Raw genomic sequence first — 19,987 nt, 5'->3', positions numbered from 1 at the left:
ACACACACACACACACACACACACACACACACACACACACACACACACACACTTTTACATTCCAGATAGAAGCATATAAGTTCTTATAACATTCAAAGGCCAAACAGTTCAGCATTGCACTAACACATAAGAAATAAAGTGAAAGCAGCTACATACTGATCATAAAAATAAGTGAAATTGAGCAATCTGCATTCATTATTCAAGCTGAGAAGAAGGTAAACAAGAAACAAAGCATAAATAATGACAAGTAAAATCAATTTTTACACACTTTTTAGGTTTTAGGCCAACAATCAGAAAAATGACAAGTAATGTTGGGTACTTCAATTTTGGGGTGCCCAAATTGAGATACTTTAAAGAGACCTGATTTTCAGAGAGTGGATGGTTGTCATCTGCTCAGAGCTAAATGCAAAATCCTTCACTCACGCTTGTGGATTCATTTAAAACAGACATGTCATCCAAAACACTAAGGTCTGATCTACACAGAAAGTTGAAGTGGTTTAATATTTCAGGTGTGTTTTTAAATTGATTTAATCACCTTAAGTCAATGCTGCTGCCTGTCCCCTATAGTTTTTCTCTTTTGGTGGTCTACTAAGCAGGATGGTATTCCTCTGTTACAATGCAAATTAAATTATATGCATTAATTGTATATTTTCACTTTGTGGTGCATTTCTGGAATTACTTAAATAAAATTTAAGTGTATTGAATAATTGTATAATCAGTTGTATTTGCTTTGCTACAAAGTTCAGTGCAGATCTGCTCCATAAATTAGGGGATCTCTTGTCATGTAATTTTAGGTCTCATGCTCCTTATTGCAGTAGGGAGCCTCAAATATTGTACAGCGCTATTATAGATGGATTTTTCATTGTTCATGAAGCATAAAGGGAAAGATATATCTGTTTGATATACCGTACCAAGAACATTGCCATTCTGAAGTGTATTTTCCACTAATGGCTGCGTATTCATTGCATGGCTGACTTCCCTGTCTCATATAATTTATTTTTAGGTAGAAGGGTGTTGAGCTAGCTGCTACATGTTTCTTGTTCTCATTTTAGCTTGTGATTGTACTTCCTTTAAGAGATTGAACATAGGAACAGACGTGTTGTGAGGCAGAGGAGCAATATCCTCGCCTTCCGTTTCTCAAATCTTCTTGACGATTCTGACTTAATCTTTTTGGTTTGCTTTGTATTACTGAAGAGGATGTTTCTATACAACTGCATGTGCGCATCTTCTTACATACTTTAACATTTTTAGGAAGATTTAGCTTAAAGTTTGTGGTGAGGTAGTATTACCTCACAATGCTAATGGATTATTAGATGTTTTTGAATCACCCTCTCTCTACCTACGTGTTCAGCTGAGAACCTAATTTTCCTTGAGTCTCGAGACCATTGTATATAATAATCTTCGTCAAGCCTACTGTAAGAAGTTACTGAGGGGGGAAAACCCCCAGTTTCTTAGAAAAGTGATTCTAAGGTGCAGTATTTATAGTGCAATGTATTTGCCAACTCAGAATCAGACAACTGATGGTCACAATATTAGTAATGTTGTTGTCATTGTGTTGATGGTAACAGTTCTTACTGGCACTTCTAGTAGCTGGTAATAGCAGATAATCTCTGATTTTTGATGTAGTTAAGAAACTTGGACTTTTAAAGTAAACTTCAGAAAAATGAGGCAAATGTGACCTTTGCAGAAGGCATAGTAAACAAAGACATTAGTAAGAATTGTACTACATTTTCCCCCCTAACTGGACAATAATGAATGATTTCATTTGCCAGGCCTTTTGGTACATGAAGAACAATTTCACAGTGAAGGGCTTTTTTTCATTTTAGTTAAAATTTGAATAACATATGTAATTTTTCTGATTTATTTGAGTAAGAAATGTCTTTAGTATTTCAGAAAAACTCTGTAAAGGAGTGGTTTGCTTTTAAAAAAATAGAAATGGAACATACACCTCTACCCTGATATAACGCGACCCGATATAACACGAATTTGGATATAACGCGGTAAAGCAGCGCTATGGGGTGGTGGGGCGGGGCTGCACGCTCTAGCGGATCAAAGCAAGTTCGATATAACGCAGTTTCACCTATAACACAGTAAGATTTTTTGACTCCCGAGGACAGCGTTATATCGGGGTAGAGGTGTACTAAATTGAAAACATTCTGAATCATAAATGAGTTATCAGTACTTGTACTGTGTGTGTGTGTGTGTGTGTGTGTGTGTGTGTAAAATATACACACATGCTTTATTATGTCAGCATAAAAAAATAAAGAAAAATAATCAAGGAAATAAGATACAGCAAATTCTAATATTTAAGTGTAAAAATCTATCACAGAATGTTTGTTTTAAATTACTGGTTTCTTGTTTGTTTACAGGAAATTTGGTGAGCGACCTCAACCTAAACGTCTTACCAGGTAAGCATAGAATAGTTTATCATTTTATCTAAACTTATTTTTTCCTTTAAAAAATTTCAAAGATAAATAACAAATTGTAGCTTGTCAGCCTTTAATTTCAGTGCTGAAGGATAATCATTTGGCAGAGAGTCATAGTACATTTCGAAATGTTGGTTTAAAATCTTTTCCCAAAAATGGAAAGCTTTAACAAACACTTTATCAACCAGAAATAATACTCTGAAATTGAGCTTTCATTTCATTTCTCTGTTTAATCTGAAATTCAAAATTCTTTGCAGAAATCGCTTGGCTTTTATGTAGTCAAATGTTTATTATTTGTAGAGCATTGTAGTAGGTATTAATCTGCTCAGGTCTAAGTTTCCAGAGATGACTTCAAACGTCTCCTCATTGACAAGTATATATATTCTATCCCTATATTCTGTATTCATTGATAAGTGTGACTAATGAAATCACGTCAAATGCCAAAGCTCTTTTACTGGCAGAATTTAAATATTGTATTTGAGGGCCTTTGCGCTGCAATGTATATCACAATCAAGAATGCTGTCAGGGATCGATCTTAACCTAAAAGTTTTGTGAATAGTACCACATTCTCAAGGGAAGCTGTTCATGAAAGGCTGTGAGAAGGGCTGTAAAATATTATATCTGAGTTATTCCTGTTCCGTTTTGGAATAACTTACTGTAGAATCCATAAAATAGTCACCATTTGCCAATTGTTACCACACAGTTACTATAAATACTGATTCTGTGGAGAGGGGAAAACTGTAGTAATGGATACTGTGTGTGGCAACTGTAGGCAAATGTTTACTTAATTGATGGCTACTGTGTTTGCCTGATGTGCACAAAAACTGCACTTTTTTAATAGCGCTGTGTGTGAACAATAGTATTTGGGGGCATAACACACCCACTGTTACCCTGGCCTACTTCCTTTTACGTGAGGGAGCAGGATGCTTTATGCAAAACAAGAAGAAACATGTTTTATGTCATGTCAGGTTTGGGGTACCTTTCAGCAGGAATGCATTTTCAGATATACTCTAGCTTTGTGATCAACTTGCTTCATATTTAGGCTGTGAGTACTTATAACTCAGACCAGAGTTTATCCCACAATAGTTTTAAATAAGCTCAACAAGTAATTTTCCATTTTCCCATATGACTTGTACAATTATTATCTATACCTATTTGTGGATTTTTTTTTTAAAAGGTTAGGTTTAAAATCATGAAGTATTTTCCCCTCTTGGAAGTTAATCACTTTTGGAATTTTCTGCTTCTGAAGTTATTGGTAGAATCCACCTTCCTGAGATTAATTAAAAATAGAAAATTGAATGAACATCCTGTAGTATACCAGGGCATAAACTGTATTATTGTATGCTTAACTTTGATGAATCTAGGTTTCATGCACAGGGTTCAGCTCTTTGGTTAGTAAAGTATCTTCCTCCTGGGATATTGACAGGGATCCTGGGAACCATTTCCCATGTGTGAGAGTGGGTGGTTCTAATTATTTTTTACATACCAAGACCTCATGTTCTGAAAATGTAGTAAAATGTTTAAGAACTTCCATCCCATAAAATCTAGACAAACCAATGCCCTCCCCTATCCCCTACCTACCAAGACTTCCCAATGCCTCTCGTGGTCTTGACCTCTATATTGAGAATCCATGCTTAAAGAATTGAGTAGAGAACATCTTTTAGGATCTTGTAGATGTATCCCAGAAGATAGATTTCTTGTGAGCATAGGAGGGCAAAGAGGGTGAAACTGGTGAATTGGAGTCCTTTCTTATATCTCTTTTCCCTTTGAATTAGCAATCCTATACTGAATACATAATAGATTATGTAAGTAAGAATATGATCCATTCAGATAGTCTGAAGAATATACCATTATGTTAAAACTCAAATGCTCTTTTAACTAAATTATTTTCTATATATGAAAAGTCCTATATGACTAATAGAATATCAGGGTTGAAAGGGACCTCAGGAGGTCTTCTAGTCCAACCCCCTGCTCAAAGCAGGACCAATCCCCAACTAAATCATCCCAGCCAGGGGGCTCTGTCAAGCCGGGCCTTAAAAACCTCCAAGGAAGGAGACTCCACCACTTCCCTAGGTAACCCATTCCAGTGCTTCACCACCCTCCTAGTGAAAAAGTTTTTCTTAATACCCAATCTAAACCTCCCCCACTGAGACCATTACTCCTTGAGACTTGAGACCATTACTCCTTGTTCTGTCATCTGGTACCACTGAGAACAGTTCCATCCTCTTTGGAACCCCCTTTCAGGTAGTTGAAAGCAGCTATCAAATCCCCCCTCATTCTTCTCTTCTGCAGACTAAATAATCCCAGTTCCCTCAGCCTCGCCTCATAAGTCATGTGCTCGAGCCCCCTAATCATTTTTGTTGCCCTCCACTGGACTCTTTCCAATTTTTCCACATCCTTCTTGTAGCGTGGGGCCCAAAACTGGACACAGTACTCCAGATGAGGCCTCGCCAATGCTGAATAGAGGGGAATGATCACATCCCTCTATCTTCTGGCAATGCTCCTACTTATACAGCCCAAAATGCCATTAGCCTTCTTGGCAACAAGGGCACACTGTCGACTCTCATCCAGTTTCTCGTCCACTGTAACCCCTAGGTCCTTTTCTGCAGAATTGCTGCCTAGCCACTCGGTCCTTAGTCTGTGCAGGACTCTGCACTTGTCCTTGTTGAACCTCATCGGATTTCTGTTGGCCCAATTCTCTAGTTTGTCTAGGTATCCTATCCCTACCCTCCAGCGTATCTACCGCTCCTCCCAGTTTAGTGTCATCTGCAAACTTGCTGAGGGTGCAGTCCACGCCATCCTCCAGATCACTAATGAAGATATTGAACAAAAGCGGCCCCAGGACTGACCCTTGGGGCACTCTGCTTGATACCGGCTGCCAACTAGACATGGAGCCATTGATCACTACCCGTTGAGCCCGATGATCTAGCCATCTTTCTATCCACCTTATAATCCATTCATCCAGCCCATACTTCTTTAATTTGCTGGCAAGAATACTGTGGGAGACCGTGTCAAAAGCTTTGCTAAAGTCAAGGAATAACACGTCCACTGCTTTCCCCTCATCCACAGAGCCAGTTATCTCCTCATAGAAGGCAATTAGGTTAGTAAGGCATGACTTGTCTTTGGTGAATCCATGCTGACTGTTCTTGATCACATTCCTCTCCTCTAAGTGATTCCTTGAGGACCTGTTTCATGATTTTTCCAGGGACTGAGGTGAGGCTGACTGGCCTGTAGTTCCCTGGATCCTCCTTCTTCCCTTTTTTAAAGATGGTCACTACATTAGCCTTTTTCCAGTCATCCGGGACCTCCCCGATCGCCATGAGTTTTCAAAGATAATGGCCAATGGCTCTGCAATCACATCCGCCAACTCCTTTAGCACCCTCGGATGCAGCTTATCCATCCCCATGGACTTGTGCTCGTCCAGCTTTTCTAAATAGTCTTGAACCACTTCTTTCTCCACAGAGGGCTGGTCACTTCCTCGCTATGCTGTGCTGTCCAGTGCAGCAGTCTGGGAGCTGATCTTGTTTGTGAAGACAGGCAAAAAAAGCATTGAGTACATTAGCTTTTTCCACATCCTCTGTCACGAGGTTGCCTCCCCCATTCTGTAAGTGGCCCACACTTTCACTGACCTTCTTCTTGTTGCTAACATACCTGTAGAAACCCTGTTGCACCTGCTTGCCATCTCCAGTTGGAGAATAACTTTTTTTTTCAGATACATGTTCTTCAGCAATTCTGAAACATTCTTTTCCTCTTCATTGCTTTAGTTCTTTGAAGGAATAAAAATATCTCTCAGCAACTTCTATTCTATTGTGCTACTTGCTTTTGCAGTTATATATAAAATGTAATATATAGTTGTGATGGGTAATGGTGCTTACCTCCTTAAAGTGCTTTGAGATCTACTGATCAAAATGGCTATGTAAAAGGTAGGTATTCTTGTTCCTATTGAACATTTTCTTGATAAGCCGTAGAGAAAGAAGGATAGTCTTTCTATTCTTAGGAGGTTAGGTCTATGTGGCAACTGTGATTTTATGAATACAGCCTTTAGAGCAGAAGAAAGAGGCAGAGATAATTTGATCCTGACACAATGCTTAATATACACTAGAATTGACAGCACATGGACATTCTTTACTATATTTGTAACAGTCTCTTTGAGAAATTGTTTAACATGAGTACTGTAGATATTCATGGGCATTACATAATGCACTCTGCAACTTGAACATATGTTTGACTAAGTTAAATGAAGCTAAAATGGAGAATTTTGTGTCGTACTGAAATACATAAATATAATTCATTGAGAAAATATTAATCTTTGGTTTGGTAGTTATAAAGTACTGAACATCTGAATACCTATATAAACAGTCTCAGATAGTATATGTAAATATACTTGAGAGAAACAGTTTTTTATTGTCTATACTTTATGCCTTATTGTTTATACTTTATGCCTATATGCAGCATAGTATTAGTGTTACTGATTATTAGCCAGATTTAGCGAGATCAAGGTAATGCACATTTAAAATTGTAATTTGGCCCATATTTCTGTATTGGTGTATCATCTATTTATATACATATTTCTGGTGCACAGTTACCATGATATCTATGTGCCAAGTACAAGAATTTAAACTGAAATGTCATCACAGTTGGATTATGTTCTGTCCCCCACTCTCTTGGGTGAGTTTGTAGTCCATAGGCTCTCTTTATCTGAGGGGTCTTTCTATTTATTGGAAACAGATCTTGTCAATGAGGAATATTGTTTCCTTAGTTGAGTAAAGTTCTGGGTCAACAAATGTCTTGGTGCCATTAAAGAACTATCCAAATGTTGGTTGAGTTTGATCTCCTGGGTGTCTGCCTTTAGGTGGATGGCCTTCACCAAAAATGTCCTGAAAACCTTTCCATAGAGTTTTAGCTCTACTTCTGTCATTTTCAGTAGGTAGTTTTCAGTATTTGTACTTACCTAGTTATGGGCTTTGAAAGTAAGGACCAGGGGACCTTGAATTGGTTTTAGTAATTTATGGAGGGCTGGTGTAATATGCAGAAAACCAGTAAAATGTCATCCTCTACCTGTTCAACTCAAGAGATGGTTGTCTTTGTTTTTAAGCAAAACAGCTTCTGTCTGGCTTCTGTTGTCATTGTATGGTTGAATGTTAGAAAACCAACATGGACCATGTATGTCATGTAAGCACATCAGTGTGGAAAACTCAGATAAAACTAAGGAAGGAGACCTTGAATTAACTAAATGTGTTTGAACAAATATGGGTAGCAAGATATTGTAAATAGTAACAACAAGACCTCAAAACATCCCTCCTGGTGTGAATGAATGTATTGAAATAAATACTGTCCTTCTACAGCACCCCAAAGTTTCCCTGTGGTGGAAAACTTTGTGATGATAGTATAACTTACAGTTCTGAGGTGCAAATTGAATACTGTTTTTTTGCCCCCAAAATTATCTTTTAAAACATCTCGTTTAAACCCAACTCTATATTGTTAATGTGCTGCATATCCCCCTATTTTATCGTCTTTTCACATCAGCTGTATTTTTTTCTTAAAGTTCTATTTGAATTATTATAACTACAAAGCTTAAAAAAAACTTTCAAAACTTATTTTCTCTTTACATTTAATTTTTAGGGAAGCTATGCGGAATTATCTAAAGGAGCGGGGTGATCAAACAGTACTAATTCTCCATGCAAAAGTTGCACAGAAGTCCTATGGAAATGAAAAAAGGTAAGGTCTCTCTCTCTCTCTCTTTCTTCCCTCCCTCCTTCTCCCCCCCCTCCCCAATCGAGGGAAAAAAATATCATCATCTGGCGTGTCGTTAATTTTAGCATAGTACCTAACAAAATTGCCTTAAATTAAAAACACCGTAATCTGACTCTAAATAAATGTATTAATGAAATATATCAAGTGTATTGCCAACATCAAGACAGGTGTTTGTATAGTGAATGTTGGAAAACTGCTGCTTTTAGTACATAGATGTTTGCGTCTGATTCTGCTGGTAGTTTCAGTCCCCAGGTTCACTTCACCCTGGGATTTCTTTCTTTTATCTAGCTCACATGGTTGGGAGAGCAGTGAGGTTCTATAGATCCTCATGTCCTTTGTGGGTGTTCTCCCCTGCACAGTTTGATTTCTGTGGGGAGAGGGATATCCTTAGCCTGGGCATCACTTCTCCTCCTCACCCCAATAACGTTGTTGTATCTGCTGCAGCTGCTTCTGTGTCTCTTCATGCCAGCTGAGTTAACTAGTTCTCCAGTTACTTGTGGAGCATTCTCAGGTAGACAATATTTCAATGTTTAATTTAAAAAAAAGCAACCAAGTAGAATGAGAACCTTTACCGAAATAAAAAGTGACACAAACCCTCTTTTGGTCACTTTTAAGGGGATCAGCAATTGAGATTATAGTGAAAATTAGCCGTAGAAAAATGGGAGAAAGTCTTAGTAAGACTTTCCTATTAGTATAAATTATTTTTCCATGGTAAAGTGTCTGTTTAAAGTATTTTGTTTGGAGGAAGTGGTGGTGGTGGGAAGGTTAGCTCTTTTCTTTCAGTAATTTTAAATAAAGATATACATGGCCCCAATTCAGGACAGCACTTAAGCATGTGCTGTCCTGAATCAGGCCTGTAATTGCAATAAGACGTATCAAGATGTATCATTAAAATTAGTATAAAGTATGTCTTGTTATAATAACTTCTTGCCAAAGATAGGTCAATATATAAGTAGTAAGATGCTATCTATTTGATCCTATTTGTATAGATTTTTATACTGCAGCTATCAACAACATATCTGATCACTGCATTTCCAGGCAATTGTAGTACGCTTCAGGTAGTTTTTAAGGCACGAGACTGCAGAAGAAGCATTTTGGGAAGGCTTGTTAGTGAATATGTTTTATGAATAAGTTGTGTGTAGCCTCTTCCGCACTGTTCTGCTGGTGCACTTAAATTCTGACTTGCAGCACCAATCAGAAAAAGCTCTCTTATGTCTAGATTTCTAATTATCTTATAATGCACGACTGTTACTGTAAGATGTACATAACAAATTTCAAAAGTTAAATTGTTGAGCTAAAAATATTGGACTAGAGCAGATGAGGTTTCAGACACAGATGTTATCTATATGCAGTAGCCACAAAACAGCCACAGGTTCTGCATGTATTGTTACCTTTGATGCTTAATATTTCTTTCTCTACCTCGGTCCACATCCTGTTGTATCATATTGCTTGTAAAATTTCCTGAGGTTTGAGATATTAAACATCTCAATGTACAAAAATTATTCAAAATCAGAGTCCACCAGAAAATTGCCTGCAGAGTTCTGAGATGTAATCCACTAATACAAATGGATTTATTTCCTATCGTTGGGCCTCTGTTGTTCATGAAAAGGCCACTGTTGGCTGTTCTTCACACTTCTGTGCCTAGTTACTGGTACATCAGTGCATTTCCACTCTCCTGAGAAGACCTGCACAGCTTGCAGTCTTTGCTAAGCTTCTCTTCTGGGCAGTTTCCAGGTTCAGAAGTTCCATTGAATTGTTAAGGATTTTTTAGATCTGTTTAGAGCCTTGCATTTCTTATTGAGAATCAAATAGGAAACTCAATGAGGGGGACAAAAGGACACAAGTGAACAAGTGCACTGTGTGTATATGATGCAACTATGCAGCCCTCTGTTGCCGACTGCAACATTTTTAGACACATAGCAAGGGGGTTACAATTCAAGGCAGAGTAGCAGTAAGCAGTACCTGCTGCTTCACAAAGGAGGATTTTACAGCCATCAAGATTCATCATGACTGAACAGCAGGAACACATGGTTAACTTCCCAGATCACATCCTATTAAAAAATAACGTGGTTAAGGAGTACAGCGTACTGAATTAATTTAACCCCTTTGTATGCCTCCATCGGTAGGAAAACACATTTCTAAAGAGCTTTCCTCTGTCAGACAGAAATCTGTTCCTTCTCTTGGGCCCAAAGTACTTCAGGAGTAGGAGTCGTCCACCATCCAATCCTTTTAGGGATAGATTTACTCTTTTCCTGTTTGGATTGCAGTAAAGGAAGGGGGGGGGGGGGCTCATTTTATTTGAAGATTAAAACTCATCATTTGTGTTAGGAAAATGTGTGAAGTCCCCCCCCTTCCTCCCCAAAATGACCCTGAGAAATGTGAGGTGATACTTTCAAGGTGGCTCTTTGTTCCTAGTAATTTCCAAATATTCCCATGTGCCTTTGAAAGGTAATATTTCCCTAAACAATTCCTTGGATAAAATACAGAGTAGAGCTTCAGGCATTCTTGATGTGGCTTGCTGATTTTCATGAGTATATATTACTAATGTTAGTAAAACCACTATGGCATGCATACAAGTATGCTTTCCCAACTCCTGAGAATGCTGTCCTTATGCCAACTAGTAATCACAAGATGCAATCAGAATGACATTAATACTGCATAAATACAAAATGCCAAATGTTAAAACACCAGAGCTCTTCTGAGGGGGCACTGTTTTGGGGTGTTTTTTACTGGGTCCTCATCATCTGGTACCAAAAATTTTACATCACTTTTCAGGGATGTCATGGCCACCATTAGTGGCTCAGAAACTGAACTGTAATCAGATATTGATTAAAATAGATACATATGTTTTTGCATAGCATGTTCCTCCACATTTTTGCATAGCATGTTCCTCCTAGACATTGTGGAGGTAGGTCCATCCTCTGTTGAGTATAGTTGGAGTTTTTCTTCACACCAGTTACTTTGAATTCTTGTCCTAGTGATAGACTTACTAAATGATTACAGATTTCTTTTTAGTCGTTCAGAGTTTCAGGAAGAGAGAGGTCAAGGGTGACAGTGGCTGGGAGTTTAGTATAAGATTATAGCATCATTTCCAAACTGATTTAATACTGATTTAGTTATTACAAGAAAAATTGTTTAATATTTAAACAAAATGTATAGTTCTAAATATTCCAATCTAATTTTTATTCTCCTTCTCAAACCGGTATTTAAACCAGCGCAGAAGATGCATTACAGTATTACACTAGACTTCCAAACTTCTGGCGTCACAAATAATAACTATTATGATTATTATTTATTAACTAAATTGCTGGTATCAACAGAAGGCTCAGAAGTGCCAGTTTTAGTTAAATCTTTGGATTCCCTTCTGCCCCACATACTTTGTGCAAATGAGTGCAGATTTAGGTCCTTGATTTTCAAATTCATTTTACTTTACTCATAGTGAGACATGCCTTATTCCTTTCTTATTGCTGGGCTAAGCAAAGTTAACAAAGTTTTTAAGGCTATTTTATTATAATGATTAACCAAGTTCATGGGACATTAGTTTTATCCATTTTTTTCTTGCATTTCCAAAGAGAGAGGTTTTTAATTGAACCATTACTGATTGTGCCTATGGTTACATTGTATTTTAAACTTCATGGAAGGATCTCTCCATGTTTTTTTTTGTCCTGGACTTTAGTGTGATAAGGAAGTATCTTGGCTCACTTTAGATGTGTAGAGAATAATCCATCTTTACTTGACAGGCTTCTAAATTTTCAGAAATTGGGGCTTCTTTTGTAATTCCAGTTTCCAATCATAGAGACTGTGTAATCTAGAGGCTACAGAAACTCCTCATTTCCGTTCCCAGTTGTCTCTTGGTTTGCTATGAGGCCTTGGGGGAAAAAAAATTTAACCTTTCTGTGTGCAGTTTATCCATCTGTAAATGAGGGTAATAATTACCTTGCAGGTGTTTTGATGAGGCTTAATCAATAGTATGACATTCTTGGTGGAAAGGAACCATATGATGTGCAAATGTTGTGTAGTGTGGTTTTGTTTAAAAATCTTAGGAAGAGGCTTAGTCCCCAAGTACCTGGCAATGTCTTTGTTACTTGTCTGTACACTGATCTTTGGGGTTCCTACATGTTGATGTAATAGAAATAATAATAGACAGGTCTGTTGCTCTTCTAAGATGAGACCATATTTAGTAATAATAGCCTTTGGAATGGCAAGGGTGATAGAAATTTAACAGAAGAAATTTGCAGGTGAACCATTTGGCAGTGGCATGTGTACATTAGTTATTGTTTACATTCTCAGATGTTGCATTCAGCATAGTTGTCTGGGTTCCTTCTGGGTACTTTAATTGTAGATTAGATTTGTGCTAGTTATATTTCTGTAAAGATACTATCCACCAGGATTTTCACTCCTGGTTCTCAGCTTCCTGGCATGAGACACGCACAGCTCCCCAAGCTATTGAAGTTTTTTCGGTCTCAAAAGATGCTTACTAATGGGACTATGAGCCAGCCCCCCTACTAGTGGTCACATACTACTATGTGAGTTTGTTCAGTATCTTTGAAATGTTCTAGTTAGCAATTTCTTGACAGCTGTTAGTGAAAGAACTCTTTGCAGAAGCTGCACTTCACAGTTATTGCTCAGACTTTTCTCTGCAATGTATTGTTGAGTATGCTCTACTATGTGCCTACTAAGTCCTGGTTGTTATTGCTAAAATTGTTTTGTCATTGAGTGCTTTGCCTTGTTCAAGGCTTGCCACGTGGCTCCGATGCCTATTTTTAGCACTCTGGCGCCTAATTATTTTTCATGTTTGTTTTTTTTCTTGTTGCATTGTATTCTTCAGTGGATGTTGTCAGTTTCTTCAGCCCCTAAGAAGGAAAGAAGACTGCTGAGTGGTTTCATGCTCAGAACAATGTGGGTAATTGACAAACATATCTTCTGCCTTGACTGTCTCCAAGTCGACCACCAGGTACAAGGAGAAATATTGTCACGCAAATGTCACCTCGAACGGTGGTGTATTTCTCCAAACCCACATCAAGGGAACCTATGAAGACTTCTTTGAGACCAGCACAGGGCTAGGCCAGAGTGTTTCAAAAGGTAAATCCTTGAAGCAGAAGCCAGAGTTGAACAAGAGTGCTGAGTGCCAGGACTCAGTAGCGTTGGCACAAACCCATTTTTCCCTGGTAAGCTTAGTTAGGATAGTTTCACCACTGAAGCACCATGTTTTCCCAAATTCATTGGCCTTAGTGGTGCCATACCTACAGGGGCTAGGAGTGCACATGTACTCTTACTTGGGGAATTGGCTGGTCAAGGACACCGCTATGGAGGGAGTCAAAAAGCAGTCTGTTCACTTTTCCATGTCATCACAAGGGTTTTGGAGTCAGTAAGATTCGAAGTCTCTACTTTTCCACAGCAGACATTTGGAGTTGTATGCGAGTTCTGCTAGGCATGGATCTGCTTGGTCTTTCTGCTGCAGAACAGGATTCAACACATGACCAATCTGATGGAGAGGATTTGTCAGATCAGATGGATGATAGCATAGGCCATACTATGAATACATTTGAGTTTTGATGGCCTCAACTGAATTAGGAGTACCATGGCTTTTCTTCTCATGAGACCAACTCAGTGGACCTTGAGATCACAGTGGAAGCAAGCACTATAGGGGGACTTGAATTTCTTCTGGATGATGGACAACCTCTGGGCTTTTCTGTCTAAGTGCCAGTCCAAAGTTGAACTTGAATTATTTAGTTCAAACTCCAGCCATTCAAATTGTAGTGACCACAGATTCGTCCAACATGACATGAGGTACATACAGAGAAGGTGCCCCCACCTCACCCACTCAAGGAATTTAGTCTTTCTATAGGAGCAACAACAGAACATTTTATGTACAGCAGCTGAGTGGTTCTAAATACAAGTACCTTCAGAGACCTGATATGCCAAAAGGTGGCCCTGCTTCACACATACAATAGGGTCACTGTGCTTGTACATCAAGAAGCAGGAAGGGACCAAATTTTGCATCTTACGTTGCAAAGCTTGGCAAATATGGGAATGAGCTTTCCCAGAAGACACTTCTGATCGCCATATATTTAGCAGGGAAGAAGAACTAACAGAAAGAGCTGATCCATGACAGATCTTCACAAGTGGTCTCTGGAGCAAGTAGTGGCATACCTACTTCACAGAGGAACGTTGGAGGTAAATTTCTCCATCCCTTACTTGAAAAAGAAGGTACCAATCTTCTGCTCATGGCATAGCGGAAAAAAATTAACAACGGAATACCTTATGTATCAAATGGATAAAGGGACTCCTGTATGCCTTTTCACTAGTACCTCTTATAGTCGGGGTTCTAGCAAAGGTTTGGGGGATCAGGGGCCATTGTTTTTTTTTTTTTTTGTTTTTTTTTTCATCATTTTGGTTTTTTTGTTGGTCAGATTACTTCTTTGGGAACTTCCACCTCCCACCCAATTAGAAGCTTATGGCCTTGTGGTTAATATAGAGGACTAGAAGTTAGAAAACGCTATAAATTGAAGATGAATGGGAAAGCAGTTTTCTTTGTTCCATAGCATCTAGTCCCACTCTATTTCTAATTGTGAACTCTGGAAATTGTTGAAAACTAAAAATAGTCGAAGGAATTTTTTTTCTCTTTTCATATGTAGCTGAAAATCAGCCCATCACCAAAACTTAGAAATTCTCATTTATTACTTTAACCCATTTCTTCCAAATGCTTTTTCTCCAAGTTATTTTAAACTAATCAAAGACTGGGGCTTCTTTTGTCCCATGTTAAATGAGAAATAACTGCATCAGTGGTGTACATGCGCACTTTACTGTACATACAATAGAACCTCAGAGTTACAAACACCAGAGTTACAAATGGACCAGTCAACCACACACCTCATTTGGAACCGGAAGTATGCAATCAGGCAACAGCAGAGACCAAAAAAAGCCAACAACCCCAAATACAGTACAGTGCTGTGTTAAACGTAAACTACTAAAAAAATAGAGGGAAAGCAGCATTTTTCTTCTACATAGTAAAGTTTCAAAGCTGTATTAAGTCAATGTTAACTTTTGAAAGAACAACCATAACATTTTGTTCAGAGTTACGAACAACCTCTATTCCCGAGGTGTTCATAACTCTGAGGTTCTACTGTATTTTACGCAATATAGTTGAACTCTTCTTTACAGGAGATCATGGGATTGTCTGTATAGAGTTAGAAATTGAAAAACCAATACTTGCCTCCATCTGGAGGTAGAGGCTAACTCTTAAGTCTAGACCAATAAGGGAACCAGTCAAGCAGGTCTAATAATTATGATTATTTCTCTTTTACTTGTTTGCAGTGTTGTAGCCTTGATGGTCCCACAAAATGAGAGAGACAAGGTGGGGTCAGGTAATCGGTATTGCCGTTTATTGGACCAACTTCTTTTTGTGGAAGACACACACTTTTGAGCTCCACAGAGCTCAGACCTGAGAATAGCTCTGTAAAGCTCAAAAGCTTCTCTCTTTCACCAACAGAAGTTGGTCCAGTAAAAGATATTACTTCACCCACCTTGTCTCTCTCTCTTTGATTTGACAGTTTGAAATCAGTTTTTTAAAACTTAGTAAGCCAAGAATCTGTATATGATTTTGATTTACAATATAATTCAGTATTTTTGATGCCCTTATCGTAAGTTTTAGTTTAAAAGAAAGTTGAATTGCTGCAGCCAGTTTGTTCTTAAAATGGGTTATAACTTGTTTTCTGGTGGACTTTATCGCCTCCTAGTGTCCTTTGGCAAAGGCTTTTCTGTACGACGTAACTGGAAGTACTTGCATTTGGAAATATGTAAACACCAGCATTTGCTCAGTTGTAAAGACTGAAAATAATATAGATATACTTAATGCAGTGCATGACATTGTAACATATTTTCAAAGCTTGAATTGAGTTAAAGATGCTTTCGCCCTGTTTCTGTATATAATTTAGAAAGTAGTACTCTTTTAAGTCATTACAATTTGAGGGCTCACTGGGGTAGCCTATTATTTGTATTTATTTAAATGATTTTAATAAAATATAGTAAGTTTTGTCCTTACCATAGTTTTGTCATAATTTCAAATTTAATTTGACACAGGTTTATTTTAAAAAAGAAAGAAATATTTAATTTAGATTTTAAAAAATCTGATATAAAAATATTTTTGAAGAAAATCAGATTTTTATCCACATTGTCAGAAAACAAGTCTTGTCTTCATTTGTCATTGATGAAAGGATGTAAATATAACAGTAAATACTAAATTAATATTTTAGAGTGGTTTCTCTGAAAGGCTTATGTTTTTATTATTTTATCTGTCAGTCAAAGCTCTTAGTATCTCTACACTAACTTTACTGTCCTTAGAGCAGTAGTAGGCAGCCTGCGGCCCATCGGGGTAATCTGATTGCGGGCTGCGAGACATTTTGCTGATGTTGACCGTCCTCAGGCACGGCCCCCCTGCAGCTCCCGGTGGCCGCGGTTTGCCGTTCCCAGGAAGCTACACACACAAAGATGACAGTTCCCAGGATAAATTGCTTAAAGGAACCATGTTTGTTTAATTTTGATTCATAAACTAACAGATTCACTTGAGAAAATCCTTAAAATTCAGTTTAGTCACAGATTATATGCTGTAAAGTTGGAGGAAGATACAATATACTTTTTATGCAAAACAGAGTTTGCATCCTGGCTTAAAGTGAAACTCTCAGCACAACCTTAACTGAGGGGTTGCAGTCGTGTGTGTGTGTGTGTGTGTGTGTGTGTGTGTGTGTTTGAAATATATGTAACCTACGAACACCCACTCAGTGTCATTTTAAGTACTTACCAGTGCTCTATTTAAAAGCTCTGAATATCTCCTTTCCAAGAGTGTAAAGCTCCTGATTTTGCTCTGTAAGTTTGCAAGATGCCAAATCTTTAACCTGTTTCCCTCTTTATGCTGCAATGGAGGGCTTTTGTTCCAGTATCAAATGCTAATTTGGCTAGGAAGACTTTGTATTTGCCAGGACAAGACTCAGTTTTGTCGCTTGTATGCAAAGATTTTTATAAAAGCTGTATGTAATCTGTAAATTGTTCATTTTCAGGTTTTTTTGTCCCCCTCCATGTGTGTACCTTATGGGCAGTGGATGGAAGAAAAAAAAAGAACAAATGGAACGGGATGGTTGCTCTGAACAAGAGTCACAACCATGTGCTTTCATTGGAATAGGAAACAGCGACCAAGAAATGCAACAGCTGAATTTGGAAGGAAAGGTAGAGCCCATATAATAATTACTCTTGCAATTTACAGCATGGGACATTCTAACCACTACTGTCTCTTTCAGCAAATACGTTCATGTTGTTTTTATTTTCTGATCACTAACTAGTTATTGTGGCCCATAAGACATTAGGGTGGGGAAGGTTTGTCAATTGGCAAAGAGAATGAAATGATCAAGTTTCTAAGCAGGTATAACAAATGTTTAAAAGGAGGGAATAAAAATACTTTTAAAAGAATTGATATAATATTTTGCTAAATGTAGAGATATGTTTTACAATAATGCAAATTATTATGGGATGTTTTTTGTGCCATCAATGAACTAAGATAGCTAGAATAAAACTGACCATGCATAGGTTTCTGTTGTTTGTAGGTGTTGCAAGCACTATTTCAGTTACCTTGTATTTGCAATGTAGTTCCTTCACTGATGCTATAAATATCTATTTTACAATGTTCTTCACAATGTATGCTTTAAATAATTGGAGCAGAACGTTGTGTTTTCAGGGAATTGGTAAAGAAAAACATTTGGGTAGGCGTTTTTAAAGATGAATCCCGCCCATGTCATATTTTCTGATTATTTAATGTGGTAAGTGTTTCTGCTATCTTCAACTAAAAGTTTATCTGAAAAAGAAACAATAGTTTATTCTAATCTACAGAACTATTGCACAGCCAAAACATTATACATCTCTGACTCAGACAAGAGAAAGCACTTCATGTTATCAGTAAAAATGTTCTATGGCAATAGTGACGACATCGGTGTGTTCCTCAGTAAACGGATCAAAGTCATCTCCAAACCTTCTAAAAAGAAACAGTCACTGAAAAATGCAGACTGTAAGTATTTAGTGTGCAGGTCTTTACTTTATGTGGTGATATGTTTGACCTCGTATGACTTTCTTCTTGTATGTTTGAGGTTTGATTGCAACTAAAAATAAATACAGTGCAATTTTCCAGATTTACTGTAATGTATTTAAGACCTCTGTACACACTGATGTATTTTGCAATATTCTCCTTTATTTACCTGGTTATGCTCTAAGTGAATTGAATATGGTTAGCATTCACAATATAGATTGATAGGGTTAAAAAAATTCCTTCAGCAGATTTCCAATCATGGGTCTGTATACTTATACACAGGCTTGTCAAGAACTTCCTTATCTCAGAGTTCTAAGCTGTTGATTCTAGCGGGTGAGGACCCTTCCTGCTGAGGTACTTAAGCTACCTCCACTAGTCAACAGCAAAGACATTGCTTTAGGAACATTAGTGATTTAGCTCCATATCACCCCAACCAACTCTGCACTTCTCTGCATCACTCTCAATCTCTCACTATCTTTTCTCTCATTGACGTCAGTTTTATTTATAAATTTATTTTGTGAGATTATCTTCAAGGTATTGACTTTTATTGGAGTTTGGGACTCTTCATGTTGTTGATCTCAGGCTTTAAGCTCAATTTGTTTGCTCATTCTGGAACACCTGTTTTTTGTGTTTTAGCTCTAGAATTCTTGGGTACTGAAGCACTCCAAGCTTTAATCACCCTTGCTTCTTCCCCTTAGAGTTTTGCTTATCCACAATTGATGCACGTCAGGCATTGTGTGTTCCTTTTTTCTTGATCCATGAGATTCTATCGTATTCAGATATTGTAGTCTAATCTTCTCCAATCTCAGAATCCTGCACTGGGATTTCCAGACTAGTTCATTGGGGCGCAAGGCTCAGGAGAGGGAATCGATGTAAGTGGGGAAAGCTGAAAGACCCCAGTCCCCAGAACCGACTTGCAAATGTGCAGTTAAAGTAGCAGATGACTTCTTGAAAACTCCCTACCTTCCCTCTTGGTTGTCTTTGTGGCCTAGTGTAGTTGGAGGAGCAGTTCATAAGTAGAGATCTGCAGATGAAGGCAGTTGTTTGCCAGCCTAAGTGTCTCTTCTCTGCTCATGTGGAACTCATCTTAGTCTTAGATGCACCAGTGGACATCCCTCAATACTAAAAGCATTCACTTTTCTGATAAGTGGGGGAATGGAGAAGGTTAATTGAGCTGTCAGAAAGGAAAACAAAAGAGGTTGCTGGATGAGAGGAAAAGTGCAAAAAACATACAGAAGAACAAAAAAAAAGGAATTGCTGGGGGGGCGGAGAACAAAACATACAGGAAAGGAAGGAAAAGAAATGAAGAGAAGTAAGGGGAAAGGGAGAAATCGTAGACTCTGTGTCAGAGCATTGTGGAAAGGAGCATGAAGATGGAAGGTGCCCACTGCTCCCAACAACAAAAATGTGTCTACAACAACAAAAATGACTGGAAATGACTACTATAATCATTTCTCAGCACATAAGTCAACACATGAGGTTGCACTGTGTTTTTCTTTTTTTTCCATTCCCTTTTTTGCTCAAACGTGGAGAAGTGACCCAGTAGCTTTAAAAAATACTCTGAAATGCAATTTGATTGCTGCACTAATGGGGAGGCACAGCTACTTTTCTGTGCCTTGATAGGACTGTGATTTATGGCTCCAGAGACCATCACAAGCCAGAGGTACCAGAATGTTTACTTTATAGCCCTCTTGGTCCTTTCCAACAGTTCTATTGTGATTGTCTATTGTCTGTT

The 19,987-nt window shown here is 38.0% G+C and overlaps 1 protein-coding gene across 7 annotated transcripts in view; it reads left to right on the top strand.

The window, feature by feature from the left end:
- Positions 1 to 19,987, top strand: part of RBPJ (recombination signal binding protein for immunoglobulin kappa J region) — an 83,546-nt gene that overhangs the window by 46,391 nt on the left and 17,168 nt on the right. For all 7 annotated transcript variants that reach the window (XM_034771479.1, XM_034771478.1, XM_034771483.1 and 4 more), the window contains 4 exons: positions 2,370 to 2,408; positions 8,049 to 8,144; positions 17,237 to 17,402; positions 18,060 to 18,234. In XM_034771479.1, coding sequence (XP_034627370.1) covers positions 2,370 to 2,408; positions 8,049 to 8,144; positions 17,237 to 17,402; positions 18,060 to 18,234 — 476 coding nt within the window. The remainder of the gene's footprint in view (positions 1 to 2,369; positions 2,409 to 8,048; positions 8,145 to 17,236; positions 17,403 to 18,059; positions 18,235 to 19,987) is intronic.

Source organism: Trachemys scripta, chromosome 5 (genome assembly GCF_013100865.1).
Source record: "Trachemys scripta elegans isolate TJP31775 chromosome 5, CAS_Tse_1.0, whole genome shotgun sequence".
In the NCBI taxonomy this organism is placed as follows: Eukaryota; Metazoa; Chordata; order Testudines; family Emydidae; genus Trachemys; species Trachemys scripta.
Note: the sequence above shows the minus strand (reverse complement) of the source record. Positions and strands in the feature narration are given on the sequence as shown.